We start from the raw sequence: 26,447 nt of genomic DNA, 5'->3' as shown, positions 1-26,447 counted from the left end.
TTTTAAAGTACGATTTTTGCGTTCAGCAATACCATTTTGCTGAGGTGAGTATGGGGCAGTAGTTTGGTGAATAATTCCGTGTTGGGAACAAAACTCACCAAAAGGTGATTCATATTCACCACCTCTATCACTTCTTAATATCTTTATTTTCCTGCTAAGTTGATTCTCAACTTCACTTTTATAATGTTTGAACATTTCTATGGCCTCATCTTTGCTTCTTAGCAAATATACTTGACAATATCTTGTACAATCATCAATAAAAGTAATAAATTACTTTTTACCACCTCTAGTTTGTACAAATTTCAAGTCACAAATATCACTGTGAATTAATTCTAGAGGTTCTGTACTTCTTTCTATAGACTGGAATGATGATCTAGTTAGTTTTGCTTCAACACAGGTTTCACATTTATTATGGAAATCAATATGAAACTTAGGTATTAGTTCCATGTTAATTAATTGACGCAATTTGTCATAATTAACATGCCCTAATCTTCCATGCCACAAATCAGATAACTCAAGCATATAAGCAGAACTAACTTTATTAGTATTAACTTTGTGTACAACAGTCATTACATTCATCTTGAAGAGTCCATCAGTAAGGTACCCTTTCCCCACATACATTCCATTCTTTGTAAGTACAAACTTATCAGACTCAAAGACTAGTTTGAACCCATTCTTGCTAAGCAGTGATCCAGAAACCAAGTTCTTCCGGATCTCAGGGACGTGAAGTACATTATTGAGAGTGATTTCCTTTCCAGATGTCATCTTTAGAACTATTTTCCCTTGGCCATGAATTTTGGAGGTGGAAGAGTTTCCCATGAATAAAGGCTCTCCTTGATCATTTGCTGCATAGGTAGAAAACATCTTCCTTTCAGAACATATGTGGCGTGTAGCTCCAGTATCCACCCACCATTCCTTGGTGTTGCCCACCAAGTTCACTTCAGACACAACTGCAGAAAGATTAATATCTGACAAGTCAGTTGAAAGCTTGTCTTCTTCAGTCATGTGTGCCTCAATCTTGCCCTTTTTCTTTTGGTTGCCTTGTCCATTTCTACTTCGGCAATCCACAGCTCGATGGCCTTGCTTGTTGCAATTGAAACACTTTCCCTTAAACTCCTTGGATTTCTTGGAGTTCCCTTGACTTGAGCCTTCTCCAGAGTGCTTCCTCTTCTTGTTATTTCTTGACTATTTTTCCACTATGTTAACCTTAGCTTCCATTATGGATCCAGACTTTTTGTCAGCACGGCGATTGTCCTCTTCGATCCTTAGCCTTACTATCAAATCCTCAAGTCCCATCTCCTTACGCTTATGCTTAAGGTAGTTTTTGAAATCCTTCCAAGAGGGTGGTAATTTTTCAATGACAGCAGCCACTTGAAAAGACTCACTCAATTCCATCTTTTCTGCATGTATCTCATGTAGAATGAGTTGCAGTTCTTGGACTTGACTTATGACAGTCTTGGAGTCTACCATCTTGTAGTCAAGAAACCGACCGACAATGAATTTCTTCATTCCTGCATCTTCGGTCCGATATTTCTTATCTAGTGACTCCCATAAAGCCTTGGCCGTCTGAATTGGACTATACACATTGTATAGTGCATCACTTAAACCATTTAGGATGTAGTTCCTGCAAAGGAAATCCGACTGGTTCCATGCATCAGAAGCAGCCACTGTTTCTATTGTATCACCAGGTCCAGGAGGATCTGCTTTCAGGATATGAGCCAAATTCAATGTGGTGATGTAGAACAACATCTTTTGTTGCCATCTCTTAAAATTCATCCCATTAAATTTTTCAGGCTTCTCTGCATGATTATGGGATGAAGGCAACACTACAGCAGGTGCACTTGTCTTCACAGAAGGACCCACTTTCTGTATCTCATTCGACATTTTCCTTAATTGAGTGAACAATCTCAATGTCAATAAACAAATATTTGGTAGTTTTTAATAAATAATGAATCACAATAGTGTGTTACAACAAAACACACAGAAATAAATAATACAATACCGATAAGAAGTATAGCAAACGCAATATGCAATTTATTCAAGATAACAGTAATACAGAATGCTATATTTCACAGATACAGTCAATTTTAATGTATGTAGATAAATATAATCAAAATTTATAAACAGAATAATAAAAATGATGCCAAACAGAAAATAGATTCCAAATAAAAATGATGCTGTATATTTAGACTTTGTCTAACAATAGAAACAGAAGGCAATTAGTGTTTGTGGCAATCTTTATTGAAAGGTTCCGATTATTATAACTTAGCTTTGGTTAACTTCGAATTGTATAAAACAAAGGAAACTAACAGGAAACCAAATCAATAGAATAAACAACTAATAAAAAGATGTTTTGCTGTTTGTACCAAAATCAAACCTTTTGCAGCGTTAACAATTAAAAACACAGATTAATGTATATAGCAAATAACACAAATAATTCGTCTTAAGATTGTAGGAAATAATAGTGCTAAAATGCTATAAAATAAACAAATAAACACTACAAACAAAACAAAATTTTACAACAGTAGTATGTAATTAAAAGAACCTTAATTGAGTCGAGGCAAGTGTTGGACACTCTGACCTTAAGACGAATTACGCCCCACACTGGTGCTTATGGTTCACTAGCGTTCGCCTCCCAGGATACAACGACTCCCCTCCTTATGAAAGAAGCACTGCAATTCACAAGGAACTTTGAACCAAAATTATGCAGGAAACTCTCTTTATGCAAACTCTAATGCTCTCTATATATGAAAGTATGTATCTAGAGAATTGATTGAATGAATAAAACTGCAGGAGGATTGCTCTATTTATAGATGATGAAATACCCTTTCCAAAAAGGTATCCCAATCTGAAAAGGCAAACAGTGCATCCTTTGGTCTTGAAGAGTTGTCACCCCAAACAATGTATCCCTTAGTTTGAAGAGTTGTCACCCCCCAATTGAAGATGTCTTTACCCAAGGGTCATGTCTTTAACCCAATAAATTTTATTAATTTCCATTCAAATAGAAAATTAATATTAAATATAATATTAAATTTCTCACAGAACATTCATGACACTAATAGATGCACGGCACATAATCTCATCCATAACCATAAGCTTATTATATTTATCTGTAATCTGTCATTATGTCCAAGTACAATAAAGATACGCACCCACTGGCCTGCTAAAACTTACACACGATACCATTTGAATAGAAAATCATCATATAAAGGAAAATCAAGCAGCCAATAACAGAATTTAGTCTTTAGACAAAAGAAACAAATAAAAAAAAACATATATACTAAGACCAAAAAATAGCAGGTCCTTGGATAAAAGAAAAATAATCAACATCCAACATTTTACGAAAAGAAACCGTCATTTGGTCTATATGATTGAAGTACATATATAACACCTAAATCAAAGAGATCAATTCCAATCAATGTGAGTTTCCCCCCTCCCTATTCCCAACTTCGGCAAAAAAAGAAGATCAATTCCAGACTTCAAAACATCTTCAGACATTGTACCTCCTACTAACTTCCAAGAAGATGAATGCTCTCCTCACAAATAATTGTGGAAAAAGATTGAGCCATAGGACTTTGAAACATTTTGCGCGTCCCATTATGTAGATCGTACCAAACAAGACGGCTGTAGTTCTCTTCCAAAAGTACCATTTTACCACAACTTGAAAGCAATAAAGGCTTGCAATTGTGACCCTGCCCATCAAAAGAATAAAGCATACTCCAAGATTCTACCACTCCATATTCTCTCATAATCCAAGCCTTACATCTACTCTCCGTTAGATAAATACATAGATACCCTCCCACGACTACTAAAGAATAAATAGGACACCTACAAACCTGATCAGATATGGGAGCAGGAAATATATGGACGGGTAGAGGAAACTTGCAAAACTCCTCGCTTGCAAGATCGAAGGTTAGAATATTTAACATCCGTTCACCATCTGTTTCTTGAAGCGTCAACCAATGTAAAGCACGCTGTAAAAACACACCCTGTGAGTCAAATACAAGACCCTTGAGAGGCAAGTCTTGAATTGATTTCCATGCACCAGATTTTAGGCTATATGAGTGCACTGCGCAGAACGTATTCAAGTGCACGAAACTAACCAATTTATAGTCAACATTGACCGAATCATACCCGAAGCCACCATGGATCTTTGCAAACCGGAACATACTAAATGGCGACGAGTGGATCCTCTTGAACTTTTGGATGGAAGGGTTCCATAAACCAAAGCCTGCACCGTCGTGCATGCAAACCAGACCATTAAAGTAGCCGAAGATTTTGTCGCTAGTTAACCGAGGAGGATGCTGCCAAGGCTGCTCGATTATCAAACGTTTACCGTACGTCGTATCGGTCTCAGAAAAGTTGAGTGAAAAACAGTTGACGATCGGGTTAGATGAGATAATTAAAATGGTAGGATGAGATTTGGTTTTGATGGAGCGTTGGAGATGCGATTTGGCCAACTGTGGATCTTCGATAGTAGCCTTCCATTCTTTAGAAACGCAAGTGGATCGCACCAAGTCCTTGGGTGAGAGGCGTGCGAAGATGTCCATAAACACTTCTGCTGGGAGGTCCCGCATGCTGACTTTGCTTGCCGAGGTAGGGTTCGCCGTTTTTGAGTGATCAGGGGTTAGGGTTTTTCTCTTTTGCTTTATAGTGTAGGGCCTCTTCGAACAAGCTCCCCCAGTTCATCAGAAAAAAAAAAAAAAAAAAAAAAAAGAAAAGGAAAGACAAATAGGCCTGCAAGCTGTTTGGCATACAAAAAAAAAAAAAAAAGAGGGAAAGAAAAATAACAGTTTTGAGTTCCCTTAAATTCGTTCAATCTTGCTCAACTTTAAACATGGGCTTGTGACAGTTAAAATAAGTAGTAAAACTTTGGGATTTATGGGCTTTTTTTTTTTTTTTTTTTTTCTTAATGTTCGTTTCATTCTACAATCTCTACCCATCTTAACTAAATCTGACTTAGTTGAATGCAACAATATGTGCTATTAGCATAATTTTCCTTTTTTACTATCATAATTTTTCGGCCCTGTTTCCGTTTTCCTTCCTCTTCTGTGGAGCAAAATTAAACCCAACATGCCTTGCTTTGCAGGTTCAAACAAGATCTATTCTACTGCACATAGCGCTGCTAATTAACTTTAATTATCAACTTCTATGTTTGGCACAGCACTAAACAAAATCTGTATATAAAAAATGTGTGCAAGAATTCGATTTTGAACCCTTATTCTAATTGCCAGAAGCTGCCAAAAAGGCACATAACAGTGTGCTATCTTCAGCAGTGAAGATGGATCAAACTTGGTGGTACAACGATAATCAACCTCCAATATTGTATAAAATATTCGCTTCATCAATATGATCAAACATAACAGCTAAACCAAAGAAACTCACCAATTTATAGTCATCGTTGACGGAATCATACCCGAATCCACCATAGCTATCTTCATGGCCGTGAATACTGGATGGCGACGAGGGGATCCTCTTGAACTTCTGGATGGACGGGTTCCATAAAAGAAAGCCTTCACCATTTTGAATGCAAACCAGGACATTACAGTAGCCGAAGATTAGGTCTCAAGTTAACAGAGGCTGTTCCCAAGGCAACTTGATTTTCAAAACTTGGCCCGACGTTGTATCTTTGTCGGAAAATTTGAGTGAAAAATAGCAGCTCATCGGAGTAGATGGGATGAGTAAAGTGATGGGATGGGATTTGGTTTTGATGGAGCGTTGGAGATGGGTTATGGCGAACTGTGAATCTTGGATGATAGCTTTCCATTCTTTAGAAACGCACATGAAGCTCACCAAGTCCTTGGGTGAGAGTCGTGGGACGATGTCGATCAGCAGTTCTGCTGGGAGGCATGGCATGCTGAATTTCTTTAGCCGAGAGGTAGGGTTTGCCGTTCGTGAGTGAACTGTGACTGCTGTGTGAAGAGTAGGGTGTTTCTTTTTTGCGTTTTATTTGAGGGAGAGCCATTAGCATGAAGTCAAAGAGGCCCACATGATTGAATGTTGTTGAATCTGGCCCAACTTCAAACACGTGCTTAATGAACTCTCTAAGAGCATCTCCTATCCTCTCATCTCTATCTACTTTGGCTAAAAATAAGAAAAATTCACTTTTCGGCGGACTCCCTACTTGGCTCCTACTTGGCTCTCTATTTTGGAGAACCAACTTTTGACTCTCTACATCTAGCAAGGAGGAGAGAGAAATGGAGCTTGCCAAATTGAGGAGAAAGAGAAAGAGAGAGAAAAGGGGGGGAGAGAGATAGAGACATTTGGGAGGTTGATGGGATTAGGTTTCTACTTTTCTTTTTAATATATTTGATCTGCAAGAGAAAGAGGGAGAAAGAGAAAGATAAAATAATAATAATAAAATATTTCAAATTAGTCAAAATAGAGAACATTGCTGGAGGAAACACTTTTTAAGTGGTTTGCTATAATAGCTTTCTAGCTATTTTAGTTAGAATTTGACTAAAATTTGGAGACTCTCTTGGAAATGCTCTAAGCGACCCTTTTTTCTTTTTTTTGTTCGTCCAAAAAAAAAAAGCGTCCTCTTTTTTTCTTTCCTTCTTTCTTATATAACGTTCTAACTTCTAACTTAAAATTGATAACGTTGTGATGTATTCAACTAGGAACAAAAAAAAAAGAAAGAAAAAGAGCCAAACCTAAAATTCATTATATCAACCTCATTTGATCCGAGGCCAAAATATTGGTTAACGTAAGAAATTTTGGGTTATTGAAAGTTTGGAACGGTTAATGGATTGCCCTCTCTTGAAACAAACCAATCTATGCTTAGATCTAGATCTTCAATTTAGAAAAATATCACTCCAACCTGGTTGCCACCGCGTTTGGAAAAGGATTTGGAGAATAGCTAGAATGTTTTTTTAGTTTTTTCAAATGTTATGATACTCTTTTTTCTTGACCGAATTTTCCTCCCCTCAGGTTTTCAAGATAAGGTTTTAATAAAGCCACATCGATGACATTTGGTTTGCAAGGAATTCTTGTACTGGAGTGATTACTGAATGAAGTTTTTTCTCCTTCTTGATCAAACAAGAAAAAGAAAAAGTAGTTCTCACACACACTCTCTCTCTTCTCGTTTCTTTCCTTCATTTTGCTTTCTCTTTTAATAGACAATATACTAATTCTTCATTTCCATTCTTGAATGGAAATATTTGATAATGAAATGTCGTAAACTAAGCAGAAAATTCAACTTTTGAGGTGTCAATATATTTAAATGACCTTTTTGAATTAAAAAAAAACTTGAGCTTTATTTTGTCTCATGGGTAGATAGTTTGTATTTTGATGAAAATTACCCCTTCTAAGTTAACCGATGACTAATTTCATTGAAATTTTTTATGGAATATTATAACACGGAACAATTTGATATGTAGACCAAAAACTTTGAGCCCAAGATTGGTTGATTTCAAGGACTTCAACATTTTTTCTTTTTTTTAAAAAACAAATTCAATGACCATTTAAATAAAAAATTCAACTCATTATTTATTAATAAGTTATTTAAATTAACATCCCTTAAGGTTTTCAAATTTTTTTCACAAAACCCCCTTAAGGTTTAAGAAATTATACGAACACCTCTCGAGTTTGTTTACACAAAACGACTTTCCGTTGATTTTTTGTCCAAAGATTGGTGATTTTATATAAAAATTAATGACAAAGTTAGGCTTTGAGATTAGATTGCACATACATTCGTTAATGTTAATTTTGAAAGTTTTTTTATATATATGAAATCATCAATTTTTGGACGATCAGTCAACGAAAAGTAGTTTTGTGAAAACAATTTGAAACTTAAAGAGATGTTTATGTAATTTATGAAACTGTAGGAGGTTTTATGAAAATACCAAAAATCTCAAGAAGTGTTAGTGTAAATAACTCTTTACCAATTAAATAAGCCTTTGAAATAATGGTTATCTCAATGAGTTAATGACTAATTGTAAATTGACATGTGGTCCTTCCTACACAGAATCAACCCCACAAACCGAACACCCAAAAATCCCTCATTTTTGTATCTACTCTCTTCTTCTCTGCCTCAGCCCTTCCCTCTGCAGCTCTTCTGCCGCCCAGCGTCGCCTGCAACTATGTTGCTCTTTGGACTAATGGTATCTCTCTCTACCACATTGCCTATTTGGTCTGGTTTACTTAACGTTGATGCATTTGTGTAGTGTGTTTGTTTGCTTGAGCTAATTTGTTATTATTATGATTATCTTTAGTTTAATTCTTTTCTTAATTTAGCCTGCTGTTAATTATTTATTTTACATGTTTACTCTCTGTTTCTGTTGATTTGTTCTGTAATTTTTTTGGGTTCGTGTGCTTGTGTTGATTTAATTGTTCTGTTAATTGTATTTTCCGTTGTGTGTGCCTCTGTTAATTCTATTTTCAATTGCGTTTTTTAATGTTCCATTGGCTATTGGTGTGCTTCTGTATTACTAATTGTGCTGTTAATTGTAATTTTTATGGTTGCAGACTTGCAGGTTGAGTTAGTATAAGGCTCTTGAACTAGGAGGTTTACCTGCAGTTTCTGACTACTTGTAAGTTTATTTCTCTTCCATACTTTGAGGGCAATGTATAAGAGTTCAATTTTGCATCGTAGTCCTGCAGAAACTATGATATTTATCCAACTGGAACCACAATCGTTTCACTTCCTCCATCTGCAATGTGTGGTTAGAAGATAAAACAATTTAGGGCCCCATAGTGTATAAGATTGCTACCCTCAACAGAAGGTGGTGAATGCGAGAGTACCTAAGGACTGCATGTAATACTATGAGGTGTGAGACATGAATCATTTGGTTAATCATTGTAAGAAACACCCGTACAGAATCCCAGTAACTGAGCTAGGACTTTGTTTTCGGGGGAGTGGGGTGTGTGTGGATTTTTAAGTGGGGGGAGGCTGGAGCCTGTAAACTGGGCTGAAGATTGAAACTTTTGAGTACAAATTTTACTTAAGAATTTTTTGTTTTTCTGTGGGCTAGCCTGGCCTATAGCACGGATTATCCAACTAGCAGCTTGGACCCCTAAGAGTGCTGGACAAAGGGCAAAGAAAGAAAATGATGAGTAGTAATGCGAATAACATCATTGCTGCGGGGTCTAGTGAAGAAGTGTGTATAAAGTATGTATTGGGATGAACTTCTTAATGAGCTAGCTTGTGGTTCATAGAGGGAGAAAGGTTTTGATCCTGTTGTAATGTGGTCTGTTTGAAGTTTGGAGATGACACGAAAGGAGATTTGAATGTTTTCATTGAGTCATGTTTGCCATATTGGGGTTTACAAAGGGTGTTTATCCTTATTGTTTGATGATGGGTCTGCAAATGATATTCAAGTATATGAAGAGGCAATTGAGGGACTGAAATGTTAATGCGTTATTACAATTTTACGTTTCTGGCGTTGTGATCTAGTTTAATTGGAACTTAGGGTAGACATGCATGATGACATTGCTAGAGTATTTATAGTGAGAAAGACGATATACTCCTGATAAGGTTACAAAAAATTACAGCATGTTCATCTATTTGATGTCATCCTCTGTTTTAAAATTCAGAAAGTTGTTAAGCTGTTGGAATAGGATTACAATATTGTCCTCTCTACAGTTTGAATTTTGAACCATTCAATTGTTCAAATGCATAGAGTTTACTCTTCTGTTAAAATCAGCCTGCCCACTTATGTTCATTTTTTATTGTACTTAAGTTTGATTAATCATTTTTATCCAAATTGGAAGACTCAACAACCAATGAAAAGGGGAAAATCATTCACATTGGAACAAGATGTGGCTATTTGCAATGCTCGGTTAAATATCTTCCAAGATCCGTTCAATGTTGTTTCAAAACCGCAATATAATTTCTGGGATCGAATATACCAAAATTATGTTGAGTTAACTGGTGATCAAAATGTACGATCCCAATGTTCAGTTCAGTCTAGGTGGAAATTAATCTTCGGGAGTTGCAAAAAAATTCATGATTGTCTTGCTCGAGTAGAAGATAAACAAAGTGGATTGACGGAATCTAACAAGGTAAGAATTCGTACTTTCCTTTTTCCTAGCAATAATTTTTCTCAAATACTTATCTTTTTCTTAGCAGTTAGTAATAATAATCCTTTACTAACTTCTTTAAACCCTCACTAGGTTCTTCGAGCAAATATGCTGTACTTTGAGCATGAGAAGAAACGTTTTGCATTCAATCATTGTTGGGAAATTTTGCAACATAAGATGAAAGATTTGGTACCAGCTAAGAGTCCTGATCCTCGTACTAAGGATAGAGACCCCAACATCCATTCCTCATTCTCCTCGCATCCTCCAGACCCTAACACACTTGTTTCACCTGAATCTGACAAAGATTCATATTATATAATGGAATCTCGAAAAAGCAAAAGGCCTACAAGAAGAAGAGCTGAAAAAGAAGCACACAGGAGGAGCAAGGTAGTCAATACTTTGGATTCTCGCATTTGCGACTTGATGGAGCAATTTACAAAACAATTGGCAGAGAGTGACAAAAGAAAGGCAGAAGTTGCAGAAAGAAAGGTAAAGGTCATGGAGGAAATGAATGAAAGGCAGCAAAGAGAGCAAGATGACCGCATTATGAGTATGGACACTTCAAACATGGGACCACGCGCAAGAGCTTACTATGAGCACAGAAAGAGTGATATTTATTTCAAAACCATGGGGCACACTGCAGACAAGTCCAATATGGAGGACAAGAGCTAGCTTAACGATATTTATGCCAAAATGACGGCATAAAATTCATGATGTACGAATCACATTCTGCATATGCGTTGATGTTTGAATGATGAATTGATTCATGTTGATCTATCTTGAATTATGAATGTTGTGTAGGAATCACATCCCACACTATCGATCAAGCTCATGACACTAGCCGTTACGTATACGTACTTTAAAAATAAAAACCCTTCATAGTATGCCAAGAGGCACATTGCCCCCCTTCCCCTGAAAAAATGAAGATTTAATTTATCCTTCAATAGTAAACTGATTTGTATACTTAATTAAACACTTCATTTAGATTAAACTAACTAATTAATTCTACCTAAATAACTTGTGAAGAAGAATTTCAACACTATAAAATATCGCCTTCGTAATATAGATCGATCACGGACAGAAACAAGATGAGGGCAGTTGTTAATTATATGGTGCTGTTGAATATCATACTTCTTGTGCCAAGTAATGTTGTGGAAGCCAGGGACTCAAATTTGATCACTCCATCTATTGCCTCTGCTCCTCTTATCTCTTCATTTGTTGCTGCCAATTTATGGAGAAAATCATTTAGAGTTCCGAATCTAATTTGCCATCAACATTGCGTAGATGATTGCGATGTAAGATTCAAATGTGCACCATTCACTCATTATGGGCATCACCCTTCACTCATTACAGGCATTGTGTTGAGATATGTGACCAAGTGTGCAGTTATTCATAAAGCTTGGGTGGTAAATAAAAAATTAATAAAAAAGCATATTTCTACAATACTAAAACTTAATAAAACAAAGACCATAAATAAGATGGAGGTATTTATAAAGAAGTACAAATATGTGTTAATTCTAGAAGAGATAAAATAGTAAATAAATCTTAATTACAATTAGACTAGATAAACGGATAAATAACCAAAATCCTAACTAAATAAGGACTCGCCAACACTCCCCCCTCAAGTTGGCGCAAAGATGTTTCGCATAGCCAACTTGTCGAGTGTGTCATAGAACACCGTACTCGAGACTATCTTCAAGTTGGTCTTCCGAATTAAGAAATTTACGAAAAACCAATAATCTCTCTTCCCAAATTTTCTTTAGTGAAGAGTTGTCAAAAGTCTTCACCGGTGATGGGAGAAGGGACACTAGTAGCACTAGTGATATAGCGATGGCCGCCAAGCAGAATTCGAACGAACAACAAAGAAGGTCTTTTTGCAAACTATGAGTTAAAAAACAGACAAATCAAAGCAAAGATCACAACTAAAACACAAGAGAAAACCCTAAGAAATAGGATTAAAGCAAGGGCAAAGGCAAGGCAAATCAAAGACAAATGAAGGCAAGGACTAACGGATCAGAGAGGTTGGAGATGCTGAGTTCCATGAGAGAGAGAGAGGTCATGCACGTACATATTCATCTTTGGTTCGTTGTGTTGCTTGTGTTTGTGTTTCAAGTTTCAACCACTATAGTATTAGCAACATATGAAGCTGGATTTTTTTTTTCCTTTTGTGTTGTTGATTTATGATTTAGTTGTACATGCATGTAGCTAAGTAGCGCATTATAAAATGGTAATGGAGTAAGGCCACCTTATATAGCTTGTACACATATTATAATATTGGTGGATGGCAGACTACTAGTCATACTTGCTTAGTGTTAGTGCAACTTGTAGAGGAGCTGTGATCTATAGGATCTCTAGGAAAAGGAAAGTAGGGAATTTGAGGATGCGCCTAGAAAGAGGAGTACGCATAGGATTAGGAATGAAAGGAATGGGAGCTTCAGGCATCCGAGGTTTAGGAATGTGAGGTTCATGAACAGAAGTTTTAGGGTTGTTAGGTTTAGCAGCTCCTTTTAGTCTTAAGCTCTAAGAGCTTTGGAAATGTTAGGGATTTTTTTTTTGAAAAAAAAAATCATGATATGGAAGGTGTGAGCCAGGGAAAGAGGACATTTTGAACGGGAAATAGGTTACATAGAGAGAAGAAGAAGCATCTTCTTCATGAGCTTGCACTGCAAGAACCACAACTAAAATCGATACAATCATCACCTTCATAACTAGCATGAAAAAAGAAAAGGAGAAAAGGGCACTTGCATAGTTTTTTGTCTTCTAATAATGTTCTTGTTTGCTCAAAAGAAGACAACAACTTCAAACCATGGTAGCTATATTTATAGTATCAAAGAAATGATAATTCTGTAAGTCTATTAGTTTTATTCTTCTTTGGGGCTTATTGTCCATTGAGGTGGTTTTGAAAAAAATAAATAAAAACAAAGCTCCAAAACACAAAACAAACCTCAACTGCTGTGAAATTAGGCTCTTTGAAGTTGTTAGAGATTCCTTTCCATATCTCTGGAATATATTCCTTTTCTTGTTTTGGCAACATATGTTGCATAAAGTCCACTAACCCTTTGTTGGTTAGTCAGGACTTTATAATAATACATCTATTTCTATAAGTTAACATTTATTTCCACACCAGTTGGTCCAATAACAATTTATGCTAATGACTTTCGAATGCAGTGTGTGTGAGAAAACACCCCCTTTCAAATATCGCTTGTACAAAAAATAAATCAAAAATCAAAATCAAAAATAAAAACCAGATGGAAGAAGTTCCAGATAATCAAGAGTTAATACCAAAAGTCACAAGCACTAATGGAAATAATATTTAGGAAAATCATCCACATCCCAAAAGACTTAAAAGCTCAGATTGATCAAAAGCAAATAGATCCGCCTTACATAACCCACACAAATATCTATCAAAACCACCCAAATCACGTCCAATTATTCAAAGATCATCCTCCATCCTCAAGTACTCTCCAATATCTGTCTGGTGAAGCACCACAATTCCATTGGGATCCAACTTCCTACAATCCTGAGTAGACTTGGCCGCAATCCCGAAACCCAAGGGAACATCTGACATCGAAAACACCACCACACCATCACCTGGCACAATATTCTCTGTAATCCTCCCCAAACCACCTTTCAAGACATGGTTTCCGTACAAGAACGACATCTCAGAGGTAGGTTTGAGCCAGACCTTATGTTTAGCATTTGAGGCCACTAAACTCAAGCACTGAACTGTTAAGTGGAAACTACCACCATGAGTAAACCTACCGATACAAGTGCCCAGAGAGACTAACTGAGTCCGAGCTATATTTGTAGCACGCTTTACTAGTGATTCGCTAACATAGTAGACCTTGTTCTTGTGGAGGCGAAAGCAATAACGGCCTGAATCCGGGTCTGGGCCTTCATGAGAAGGGTTCTCGACTATGTTTTTTAGGTTGTTGCCTGTGAACTTGAAAAGCTTTTCGAACACTGCCGTGGTCTCAGTCTCATCTAAAGGTCTCATCTTTGTCCGGGACTTGAGGAAGGCTTTAGGACGGAGGTTTCTGAGGCCTGCTTAGCTATACACATACACAAGGATGAGGGAGAAACAGATACAGAGGATAGCATAACAAAGCATAACATAAAAACATCCAACAAAGCATAACTTAAAAAATAAACATCCCACAAAGCATATCATACTTAAAGCTGTCCAGAAACAGCCTTATTTATATCCTCTAACTCAGACAGGACAACCTCAGACATGGAGATGGAGGACGAGCACCAGAGCACCATCCAGTTAGGAGGCTCTGGCCCCTTCAACACCCATACCTTTGATTTTGAATGAATTTTAAAATGGACCATTTCTCCTCTCACACCTCCTTTATTCAGAGACAAGCCTTTGGATATGACTTTATCAATAGACATTAATGTAAATTCATGGAATGCATTATCTTAGAACACATAATTGTAACAAAAGTGAGCTACTCCTAGCCATACTATCCTTGTACATACATACTACATAGTCTCAAGTTTTTTAGCCACCAACTTGCTCAACTATCTTTGAGTAGCAGAATTAGTTCCAATTTTTGAATTCGTTTGATTTTGTTCTCTACCAAGCTGAAGACATCAGAAGAACACAGTCCAAATCACTGCATGTGTATCGAAGGGTTTGTTCATTTCCACAACAGTTTCCTTCATGCACAGCATAATTAACATCAAAATAGAACGACAAAAATACAGAACAAACCAAACCCAGATGAAAAAAAGTATGCCTTGATTTCAAGGGAAAAACCCAAAAACCTATGCATTTGTCCCTTTTTCCTTTCAACTCTTCTTTATTCTACTACACTATGCTTTGACACAGCAATGACAAAACCAAAATCAGTGTAAATATCATTTACCAGCATATTAAAACAGTCCAAAACACCAAATCTGAAACAACCAATTATTGAAACAGCCAAAAACAAAAAATAAAGAGAAACTCAAAAAATTTCATACCTTTTATGTAAAGCCAGAGGCAGTGAGAGGGAAGGATGTGAGTGAGACAGAGAACTGAGGTAGGGAGCTCGAACGAGGTGAGAGTAGGCGGAGCGAAAGTCGAGAGAACGAGGGTTGAAAGTGAAAACTAAAATCTGATTTTGAATCAAATTTTCCCTTTACCCTAAAACCCTAAACCCAGAGGTCGTGCTGTGAGGAGGACGAGGGAAGCGGCGCGAATGGACAAAAGAAAGAAACTTTGAGGGATTAGGTCTGATCAAGTGTGTTAGGTGTAACATAATACAAAACATATAACACATTAAATATTTGACACGTGGCAATCAGATTAGAATGGGCTTTAGCCCATTAATAAAAGAAAATCATATTACAAAATAGTTACCTTGTATCTTCTTTGAATATCTTTTTAAAAAGTTTATTTTTTCTATCCATCACTCATGAGGTAAACTTAAAAACCAAGTTACAAATTTGGCGATCAAAAGAGACACTGTAATGAATTTCGAATTAGTTACTAAATTAATTATGCTTCTTTTTTTTAATGTTAAAAGATCTTTTAAGTTCGAATCCTTAATTTCTGATAGAATAAAAGAAAAAAAAAAATTCTGCATAATCATCTAAAAACAGCCGCGCCACGACAATATAATATTCAACAATTACCATCTCTGGCCAATTAATTAGGCAAGTTTAAATCGTGGCTTTTGTGGACTTGACTTTGTATTCAAGTAGACGAAAACAAAATTGCTGGTCCCAAACCTATGGAGAAAAAGTTAGCACGGAACCTTCGTCCCAGTGTCCTCATTAAGCAACATGTAAAATAAAAATCTCAAATTCTCATATCAATATGTTATTCCCACCTGCACAAGTGGGTTTTAAAAATGTAAACAATCAAGCATGAGGAAAACGCATTGAACATTTTTTTTTTAATTTAACACTCAATTAAAGTACATTAATCACAGTATTAATTCATGGGGTCTCCTAAATTCTCATAACTTCCTCAACAATCAATACTCTCACAAACTGCCATCAACCCACCAAAAAGTTTCTCCCTAGCTACAAGAGAAAAACAAAAACATGTCTTCTCTCCAACCAACATTTTCTTCCAAATCCAGTTCAAACTTCAATGAGTTTCAATGGGTCATTCAAATCCAAAAAACACTAGAGGAAGAGCTTGAGGATGATGGGGAAATCCCTGTCTCCATTTTCAATGTCCCCAAGGCCCTTTTGGCTAGTGATCCAGATTCCTACATCCCTCAAGAAGTTGCAATTGGCCCTTACCACTATTTGCGCCCTGAGCTCTATGAGATGGAGAGGTACAAAGTGGCTGCAGCTAAAAGGACCCAAAAGCAGCTCCAATGCCTAAAGTTCCAAGACCTTGTTGAGCAATTGAAGAAGCTGGAGCCGCGGATTCGCGCTTGCTACCACAAGTATTTGGATTTCAATGGTGACACTTTAGGTTGGATGATGGCCATTGCTGCATCATTTTTCCTTGAGTTACTCCAAATCTATGGGGCCAAAGAAGGAAGGGTTTTTACCAGAGTTTCCTCAAGCATGTCACACTTGGTTGACGTTTCAGGGAGCAAGTCAGCTCACCATGCAATTCTTAGGGACTTGGTGATGCTTGAAAACCAAATCCCACTATTTGTGTCCAGAAGAATTTTGGAGTTTCAATTCACATCACTGGAACAAGCCGACGACCTCCTGCTTTCGATGCTGATGGGGTTGTGCAAGGAGCTTTCACCATTCAAGGTGGTGGATCAAGACCTGCCAAAGATCCAAGTCTCAGAATGTGCTCACTTGCTAGACTTTTTGTACCAAATGATCACCCCCAAGTTAGAACGTCGACCGTCTGAAATTGTGGAAGCTGAGGATGAAGGAGAGTCCACACCACACAAGGGATCAGAATCTTCTGATAGCCAGAATTTCATGAAGCAGTTTCTGCAGGAGGTATGGAAGCTGCTGTCGAAACTAAACAAAGGTCCGGTACGTCTTTTGAAAAAACTACTTGTATCTGGTCCTGTTAAAGTGTTTTTTAAATTGCCTTGGACAATCCTCTCCAACCTTCCTGGATTTGCAATGTTGAAACAACCTGTTTCTTATTTATTTTCCACCCAAGACAAAGAAGAAACCAAACCCGAAAATGAGAATTCGAGCAATAGTATTAGTAAACCACCATTGATAGAGGAGATTACCATCCCTTCCGTTTCTGATCTTGTAAAATCCGGAGTCCGTTTTGTGAAAACAAATGGTAGCCTTTCGACCATCTCCTTTGATCCTAAAACAGTCACATTTTACCTCCCTGCTACAAGCCTAGATGTAAATACAGAGGTGATCTTGAGAAACTTGGTAGCATATGAAGTATCAAATGCATCAGGGCCGTTGGTTTTAACCCGTTACACCGAATTAATGAACGGGATAATAGACACTGAGGAGGACGTGAAACTGCTTAGAGAGAAAGGTATAATTTTGAACCGTTTGAAAAGCGATGAAGAAGTCGCCAAGGTTTGGAATGGTATGAGCAAGTCCATTAGATTGACCAAAGTGCCATTCTTGGACAAGGCAATTGAAGATGTGAACAAGTATTACAATGGCAGATGGAAGGTCAAAATGACAAAGTTTATGAAGGTTTATGTTTTTGGTTCCTGGCAATTTCTTGCTGTGCTTGCTGGCTTGTTGCTCTTGCTCTTGATGACATTGCAAGCATTTTGCTCTGTCTATTCCTGCAGTCGCGTATTCCATATCACCACCACTACTACTTAGTGATGCTTTATGCCTAATTACCTTATTTCCTTCTTTTCTTTTGCTAATTGAAACCTCTTGATTTGAACTTCCTAAAGAAAAGGATGGCTTGGTGTGCTTTCTTTATTTTCAAGGGTGGATTGTGTAATGATCTAAAGATTGCAATAGTGATTATTTGTTAATGGCTTGATTCTTTCTTTTTCTTTTGTATTCTCCTTTGAGGAAATTAATTAATTATGCTTGTAATGATGATCATTATTCTCCAAATTTCTTGGCCACTATACTTTTAAAATTAAGATGACCAGCTTTATGTTTTTGCATTTCTTACTTTGAATTTCATGAGATTCCCATGATCATGTGACTCAGAGCTTTTTATATATTTTTCATGATATACTAGTTGCTTTTAAATATTTCATATGGTGATAGGAGCATTTGGGCATACCACTAGAAAATAATCACATGGATTGAATTATGTTTCATTTCATGAAAACCTTAGAAAAATAATGAAAACCAACTCAGCTTAAGCTCAGGGTATTATTAACCGTCATGATATATTTGTTTGATACAAGCGATAATCTGTTCTAAATTAATCTAAACTACAAAGAGAGGGATTCGAATTCAGGTGCAGAATAGAGAGCACATCTGTTCTAACCAATTTGACTAAACCTATATATACACTGTCCGAATATATATACCTGCTACTTCTGTAGATTTATATTTAATAAGGGAATAAAAAGAACTAAGACAGTTGGGTCTTTCAGATATATACTCTACCTACTATTCCACAATATGATCATCATATAGATAAGTTCCAAATTCTCCCATGTTTCATATAAAGCCTAACCAACATTTATATCTTTATGTCTGTCCAAAAATAAAAACCAAAAGAAAAGGACTAGCATATAAGAATTAATAATGAAAGACTAAAGGTTGAAATATATTATAATCATTGTGGAACATGTTCTGCCTGCTACTTTATCAATATTGAACGGAGGAGGGTGCATTTGCTTCAGTGGGTGCATAATATTTTAAGCTATATATAGGACCACAGGCCAGTTGATTTTTTTATTTTTTTTTATTTTATAATTTTATGATGTTCATGGTGAGAGTGAGTGACAAATTTTACTTATTCATTCACATTTCTGATCAGGAATTGCGGAATTAATTTACATTGATACACAGAGGAAGTAGTTAAGTTTAATTAATCTAAAAAGAGTTGAGAATATCATGTTCAAACAAGATCAGTGAAGTACAAAAACCACTGAAAGGAGAAGTCTTTTTCTTTTCTTTTTTTTAAAAATAGAAATTTTATGATTGCATTTATAACTCAATTAAAAAAGCCACTAATTATAAATGGTCAATGCTTATATAGCACGGACACTTCATCAAGCCGAAGTGTCGAGGTGTCAGACACGCAGACATGAGGACACGCCTTGGACACGGGTCAACGGACAAGACACATTTTGGACACAATCAACTGAAGTCAAGACACGGGACGGGAGGGACCATTTTGAAAATTATAAAATAAAAACTGGGGTCAAACATAATTATTAAAACCTATGTGGACATATTTGAAATATTTTTTAAAAGTGGGCTAAAAATGTAAACAATTTTTTAAAATTTTTTTTTTTTCCTTGTTCTTTCATAGCTGAGCTGATATTTTTGGTTGACCAAGGATATTGATAACAATTTGGTTGTGAGAAAAGCATCTTTTTGAATGGGTAATTCATTCACTTTTGTTTAGTTTTTCTTTTTAATGCAAACTCGATTCTTATTTTATGAAGTAGGAAATCGTTTTTCTTATTTTGAAGATGATAGAACATATATGAAAAATGTGTGAAATTTGGGTTATGATAAATCATGAATATGTGTGAATAAATATGTGTATCATTCTTTATTTTGTTTAGGGAAAGATGAGTAATGCTAAGTTCACTCAAATGAGTATGAATTTGTTTTATGGTATTATGACATTGAAGTATTAAGTATTAATTTTTTTTAAAATATATATAAGTATATACTATTATAATTTTATTAGAATTTATTATTATTTTAATTGCCGTGTCCTAATCGTGTCCGTGATCGTATCCTAGTTTTTTGAGTTTTTCTGTGTTGCGTTTCTGTGTCCCTGTGTCTGTATCCGTGCAACACATGCCAGTCACAAAATGACTATTACAATAACAGAGCAGTCTAACATCAAAATTAAGACAATCTGGTGCGCCTCTGCTAACTATCACACAGATTCAAAGAAACTCTAGCATAGGCATCCCAACTAAGATTGCAAAATTTAGAATAATCAAAAAGAGTTAAAGCTTGAAAAATCTAAGCCATAACAACACAAATAAAACTCTCACAAAAGAGAGATGAAAAAATCTCACAAATGAGAGGTGAAAAGCTCTTACAAAGGGAGAGGTGAAAACTATACAAAGAACCCAAAATTACACAAATCGAATGCAACTTATACAAGTCGTGGTGTGATAAAATATTTTTTTCTCAAAAAAGTTTGAAAAAAAAAAAGTAGGACATTATATTTTTTTGGACTAACATCAAAAGACTCCCTGAAGGTTTGGGGTCATTCTCAATATGAGCCCCCTAGTTTCAATTTTATCAATTTACACCCTATGATTTTCAAATTTGACCAATTTAACCCTTCTATTAAGTTGACTGTTTGGTCAGACATTAACTGATGACGTGTTCATATGGGACTCACCCACTAACCAATCAATTGCAAACTCAAAGGTCGCAACAAAGTAGTTGTCTGGGAATTAAGCTCTATTATTACGATAACAAGCATTAGGGTTTTAAGAGCTTTTATAAGTTAAGGAGTTTTAGGGACAAAAGAAGGATTTTGAGGAGGAGGAGGGCTTTCGAGAGGAGGAGGAGTTTGAGGAGGAGAAGGACCTTTAGGTGGAGGATGAAAAATTTTAGTACCAGGAGGAGTTTTAGGAGGTTTTGGATGGAAAGTTCTATAAGGAAAGGGATCTTTCTCACGATAATGTCTTGGAATATAGTTAGGATTTTCTTTCTTTTTCTGATATGAATAAATTAAGAAATTACATTGTTTGGAAATTTGAGAAAATCATTATCTTGAAAAATGGATGGATAAACATAAGAGGTAACTTTAGAAAGAAACCAAGATTGGGGAAGAGAATAAGCATCTTCTTCGTGGGCTTGCACTGCAACAAGCGCAAATAAAACCAATATCAACTTCATCTCCATAGTTAGATAAAAATTGAAATAATGTTTCTCAAAGATAAAGTGAGCACATGTGGTGATAAATAATGTTTCTCAAAGCTTTTAAAGAAGAAACGAAAATAGTACTTTGTACTCAAAGTTTGAAGAGTTAGAGACTCCAATTTAATATAATTATTTCATCAAGAAATTTAAAATTTAACAATTACTTTCCTCTTTTACCAAATTTCAAAAAATAAGAAGAAAATAAAATAATGAAAACAGGAAATCTAACATAACTTATTAAATTATTTTTTCATCAATAGGAAGAAGGGAATCAAACTTACGACCTCTTGTAAGTTACTTTTGTTTTTTCATAGCTCATCAAGTTGTAACATTTTAAAGAGAAGTACCATTAAATTCTTAGCTAAATAAAAATTGAACAAGCTGGTACTAATTTTACTTTAGAAAAACTAGCTATTGAAATATATAACCTAGACATTAACTTTTAAAGAATCTATGAAAACAACTAACTAGATAAAAATTTAAAAAATTTAAAAAATATATATCCCAAGAAAGAAAAATCGATGAAGGTGCAAGGTGAAATCCTACCCAAAATGAAGAGCCTACATTTTTAATACACCAACCACCAATGTCGGGGGCTTTTTTTGCAACTCCAATCGGCCAGAGAAAGAGACCGGTTTCCAATCCATTGTGGGCATAGAGACCCACCATTGGATTGGGTCTCTAAGAGCTTGTCTCTCTTGAGGAATCTTGATTGAGAAACTTAAATGAGGACAGATCGTAGTTATTGGATAAAATTGGACAGTTGGATTAAAAAAGTAACTTAAGTTGCAGCCGGGTTCTCTTCAACCCAAAACAAAAACCTATCCTAATGAAACACAAATCATTTAACTCAGAATACACCACTAATTTGACTGAGAAGACACTCTGCTGACTCTTTGTTGAGCTTGGACGAGATTTGAGGGCAAACTCATCCAATTTTTTTCTCAATCCACCTTAGTCGTACAGTCTGCGACATCATATGAAGCTCAACTTACCCAATTTTTCTCAACTCACCTTGGGAAGTGCATTACTAGTAAGTGATAATGAATATTCTGTAGTTTTTAGTATGAATTTGGTTTTGGAATGTTTATGAAGGTTGGTCTCTGTGGGTTACCCAATGGCATGTTTCAGCTTTTCTTTGGTTCCCTAGTTTGTTTGGTTGTGAAGCAGCAATTTGTGCTGTCTCCTCCCTTCTCCATTTTCGTATTAAAAGTGCTTTTCAACCATAAAAAATTAAAAATTAAAAATAAAAAAAAAAACCAATGGAGATGGGGAATATAGTATATGAACAGTCACTTAGACCATTTGTTAGGATTGCATCAAGTATGGTGGAGAGCAAAATTGTTGCTAGGTTAAAAGAACGAAAATTTCTGAAAGTGTCTTATACTTCAGTGCAGATAGCTGTAATTTTCTTTATATGTTAAACAAATATCACTCAATTGTCAAAATGTTGGTGATAAAATATGATTAAATAGTGAATAGGTACGAAAAAACTGCTATAATGAATATATGTCTTATTGGTATGATTAAGAAATGGGTAATTGTTGTATTAAGAATAATTATTATGTAAGATTGCATTAAAATTGTACCATATATATTGAGAGTGGTGGCCTCAAATACATTTGAGTCTAACAAGTACATAATTTCTTGGTTCACTTAGAAACATAACCATATAATGTCAACCCTAGATAAAGTGCATTTGTTGAGAAGCCACCGTATAGTTACGGAGTCTAAGAAAGTATTTAACCGAGACCTAAATGCAACCAATATATCTACGCATCAACAAATGAGTCTTCTTGAGGTACAAATAGGAGAAATGGAAAACATTGGGTGGACTAGTAAAGATTTGTATAATTGGGAGAGAGACCTTCATGCAAAGCTTATTGGGCATGATGCGAAGCTTTTAAAAGATTATTTTTTAGCCGAGAGAAAAAAGAATGTTGGTTTTTACTTCAAGATGGAGGCAGATTCAGATGGAAGACTAAGTCTTTTTTTTTTTGGGCAGATGCAACCTCAAGTCGTTCATATGGATATTATGGAGATGTAGTTGTTTTTTATACCATGGACAACACCAACCAGTATGATATGGTGTTCGCAACACTGATAGGGTTAAATAATCATGGGCAGATAATTGTTTTTGCATGTATTTTTTTAGTGAATGAAACGATAGACTCATTTGTTTGGCATATAACACGTATTGTATATGGCATATAATGAATAAGTTCTCAAAGAAACTGAAACTGAACAGTAGATATAATACTGAGGAATTGCATAATTGTATATGGGATATAGATAGGAAAAAAGAATTTGATGTCAAATGGCAGGAAGTAGTTGGATGTAATGGATTGAAGGATCATATATGGTTGAATTCAATTTTTGATTTGCGTCATAATTGGGTTCCAGCCTATTATAAACATGTCTTTTCCACTAAAAGTTCTCATGCATTTTCCAAGCAATACGTTTGTAGGAAAAATTCTTTTATGGAATTCGTCGTAAGATTTAAGAGAGCTCTTGCTCATCAACGCCATAAAGAGTTCACAGGTGACCATATTGATCACAATGAAGTACCTCGAACGCAACTGTCTAATCCAATGGAAAGAAAAGTTAGGGACAATTACATGAGGGAAATGTTATAGAAATTTCAGCGAGAGCAAAGGAGAAGTGTTTCATGTTTTTTAGAACGTACAAATTTAGATGATACTATTTGTGTGTACAACATAACAAAGAGGGTAACACTAGGAGTTTCGAATGTCAAAGAGGTAGTTTATGAAAAATGATGTAGTGTCGTGCAGTTGCAAATTATTTGAATGTTCTGAAATTCCATACCGACACTTACTCGTCTTTTTAAGGAAGAAACAGGTAGAGCATTTACCAAAAAATTACATATTCAAAAGGTGGATGAAAAGTGCGTAGTGAGGTGTTATTTTTTATACAGAGGGCAATGTAATAAAGGATTGTGTTGATAAAGGTCGTGTATCAAAGCAATCGATGTTGTCCATGCTTTCAGGTCAATTGATCGATGATGCATTACTATCAGAGAAAGGTTCCAAATTACTGCAACAAACTTTCTGAAGCCAACACTAAACCCTAAACCGTGAAGCCAACCCTGAAGTGTTTGGGGAAGGCAAGTAACTACGTCTCATCTACTGCAGAAGATGTGAGAAATAGTTCCAATCAAGTTAAACTGAAGGATTTGTAGCAAGGGAGATCCAAAGGCAAGGCAAATGAGTGAAGAAAAATGTTGTAGATCGGTTGAGACGACGTTGCACTGACTGTAGGAAGACCCATCACAATAAATAGAAGCGTCCTCGAGTTGTTAACCCATATGCTATTATATGATTAAAGATGACATCCTTAATTTATATTTAACATTATTTGCAACAAAAAGTATTTGTTTTATCTGCATGTTTCATATGTCATTTAGATCCCCCCTATAACGGAGAGATACAAATCAAAGCACAGCCCCTACACAAAGTTCTCAAGCAAATTTGTTCATGCTAGTATTTGACGCAACATTTGGGCCACAGTCGTCAATCCAAGGTAGTGACTATACTCTTTATTCATTTGGCATTATTGTTTCCTATACAAACAGACATCGCTAATGATATAATATTTTTTTAATTATGATTGAGTGGCAAGGCTGTAATGGGCAATGACTAATTTGTTTATTTTCAATTATCATTTTGGAATGAAAAGCGGTTTGTCGTTTGACCATATTGCCAATATGTTATATATTTTGCTGGTTTAGGATATTATTGCATTGGGTGTACATTTGATCCAATAATTGACATTAGTTTTTGTTAGTTGCAAAGTGTGGTAGAGCTAGACATATGTTTTTTTTATGCTTCTAGGGTTGTAATGGGCAACGACTAATTTGTTGATCTCAATTGTCATATTGGAATCAAAAGTGGTTTGTCGTTTCTTCTGAATTGTCAATGTGTTATATATTTTATGCATTGGGTGAACATTTGATTCAACAATTAGGGTTGGATTGTCGTTTCCTCTGAATTGTTAATATGTTATATATTTTATTGCATTGGGTGAACATTTGATTCAACAATTGACATTAGTTTTTCTTAGTTGCAAAGTGGTAGAGCTAAGCATATGTTTTTTATGCTTCCAGTATTGTAATGGGCAACTACTTTGTCCTCTTATACCAAATGGTCATATGGGACAAAGCGGGGTATGACGTAACCACCCAATTTTCCTTATGTTATATTCTAGTTATTAACTGGTTGTTGATTATGAGCTTGACTAACAACAGATGTCGGTGCACGATTTTATAAAGGTACATGAAATTTGCACTATGTTGGAACAGAATGACTAGAAAGCATCGTTTGAAATTAAAAAACAAACTCCATTACAACATCTTCAGTACCAAACATTATGCATGTTATGCACGGTGCAACTAGTTAAAGTACTCTTAGCGCTCATAAACTCAATATATTTCAACACGAACATATCATAATCGCCTTTAAAGCAAAAGAAGAACCCAATATTGAAAGAATAAATTCGAGCATAATTGACAGTTTAAAGTAATAAAATCAATTTGGTATGTATGCTCACTCATTAGACTGTTGTGGAACATCCACACGTTCTATTGGCCATGGACACAACCAGTTTCGGTTGCAATCGTTTCCGTAAAAGCCGAATTCATAAAACTCTATAGTGTTCAAAACATTTAGAAGCGAAGTTGAAAGCGGGGCAAGTTCTTCCCTTAAGATCTCATCTAGAATAAATGAAACTATTGAATCGTACACTTTGATTTCATATTTAACGAGAGCAACCCAATACTTATACTTCGTCAACATACAAGAGGCATAAACCTTATACATACTCTGATAACTCATCACACACGTCGGAATCTCGTCGTTTATAACTTCGAGTAAACTGTTTCTAATTTTCCACCCGACCATCTTTTTTTTTTTCTTTTATTATCCACAAAGAAGGTATGGATGTGATTCTGACTTTGGTATCCTTTCATCTCAATTTACTGATCTTGGATTTAATAGATACAAGGATGCATATGTACTTAACAAAAAAACTCATAAATCAATGAACTCTATAGAATCTTGGGTCAAAATATGTTTGACATCACACAATGTTTTCCTAAACAGGAAAAAAAAAAATCAAAATATGTTATGTTAATCTGTGTGCTTCTAGATGGTGCCTTAACTTTGACCATTATCACACCACCCTATGTAGGACTCGACATGGAGACAATTTATTATCCATTCACCCAAGTCATAATCAAGATCTAAAGCTTTTTCAGAACAAGCAATCTAGATTGCTCACAGAGTACGATGAGGTTAAAGTCCTTGGTAGTAGAGCCTTTGGCGTTGTTGTCTCCTACAAGAGTAAGATAGATGAGACAACTTATGCAGTGAATAAAATTGCAATTAGAGATGAACAGGAATTCAAGTTTGCAGGTAAGAAGGGAGGTGTTGATCATGTCGCAACTGCAGCATCAACATATCGTACGGTACCAT

At 35.7% G+C, this 26,447-nt stretch overlaps 4 protein-coding genes across 5 annotated transcripts; 2 read left to right on the top strand and 2 right to left on the bottom strand.

Annotated features, from left to right (window-relative positions):
- Positions 2,653–4,577, bottom strand: LOC18783301 (F-box protein CPR30). The gene has a single exon (XM_007216629.2). It carries the CDS (start codon positions 4,575–4,577, stop codon positions 3,510–3,512), a length of 1,068 nt encoding a protein of 355 aa, XP_007216691.1. The 3' UTR covers positions 2,653–3,509.
- Positions 7,969–10,847, top strand: LOC18781758. Its single transcript, XM_007216279.2, has 4 exons — positions 7,969–8,102; positions 8,467–8,531; positions 9,712–10,002; positions 10,114–10,847. The coding sequence occupies exons 3-4, from the start codon at positions 9,724–9,726 to the stop codon at positions 10,690–10,692; spliced, it is 858 nt and encodes a 285-aa protein (XP_007216341.2). The 5' UTR covers positions 7,969–8,102; positions 8,467–8,531; positions 9,712–9,723; the 3' UTR covers positions 10,693–10,847.
- On the bottom strand, positions 13,223–15,252 carry LOC18784055 (60S ribosome subunit biogenesis protein NIP7 homolog). 2 transcript variants are annotated; one of them, XM_007214975.2, is made up of 2 exons: positions 14,992–15,252; positions 13,223–14,072 (listed from the first exon to the last, which is right to left on the bottom strand). In XM_007214975.2, exon 2 carries the CDS (start codon positions 14,015–14,017, stop codon positions 13,454–13,456), a length of 564 nt encoding a protein of 187 aa, XP_007215037.1. In that variant the 5' UTR covers positions 14,018–14,072; positions 14,992–15,252; the 3' UTR covers positions 13,223–13,453. The 2 variants fall into 2 exon arrangements, with proteins under 2 accessions (XP_007215037.1, XP_007215036.1); XM_007214974.2 differs by having other exon boundaries at positions 13,223–14,064.
- On the top strand, positions 15,847–18,020 carry LOC18783442 (putative UPF0481 protein At3g02645). Its single transcript, XM_007217360.2, has one exon. It carries the CDS (start codon positions 16,060–16,062, stop codon positions 17,743–17,745), a length of 1,686 nt encoding a protein of 561 aa, XP_007217422.1. The 5' UTR covers positions 15,847–16,059; the 3' UTR covers positions 17,746–18,020.

Source organism: Prunus persica, chromosome G3 (genome assembly GCF_000346465.2).
Source record: "Prunus persica cultivar Lovell chromosome G3, Prunus_persica_NCBIv2, whole genome shotgun sequence".
Classification (NCBI taxonomy): Eukaryota; Viridiplantae; Streptophyta; class Magnoliopsida; order Rosales; family Rosaceae; genus Prunus; species Prunus persica.
The sequence above is the reverse complement of the archived record's forward strand: the minus strand, read 5'-3'. Positions and strand labels throughout refer to the sequence as shown.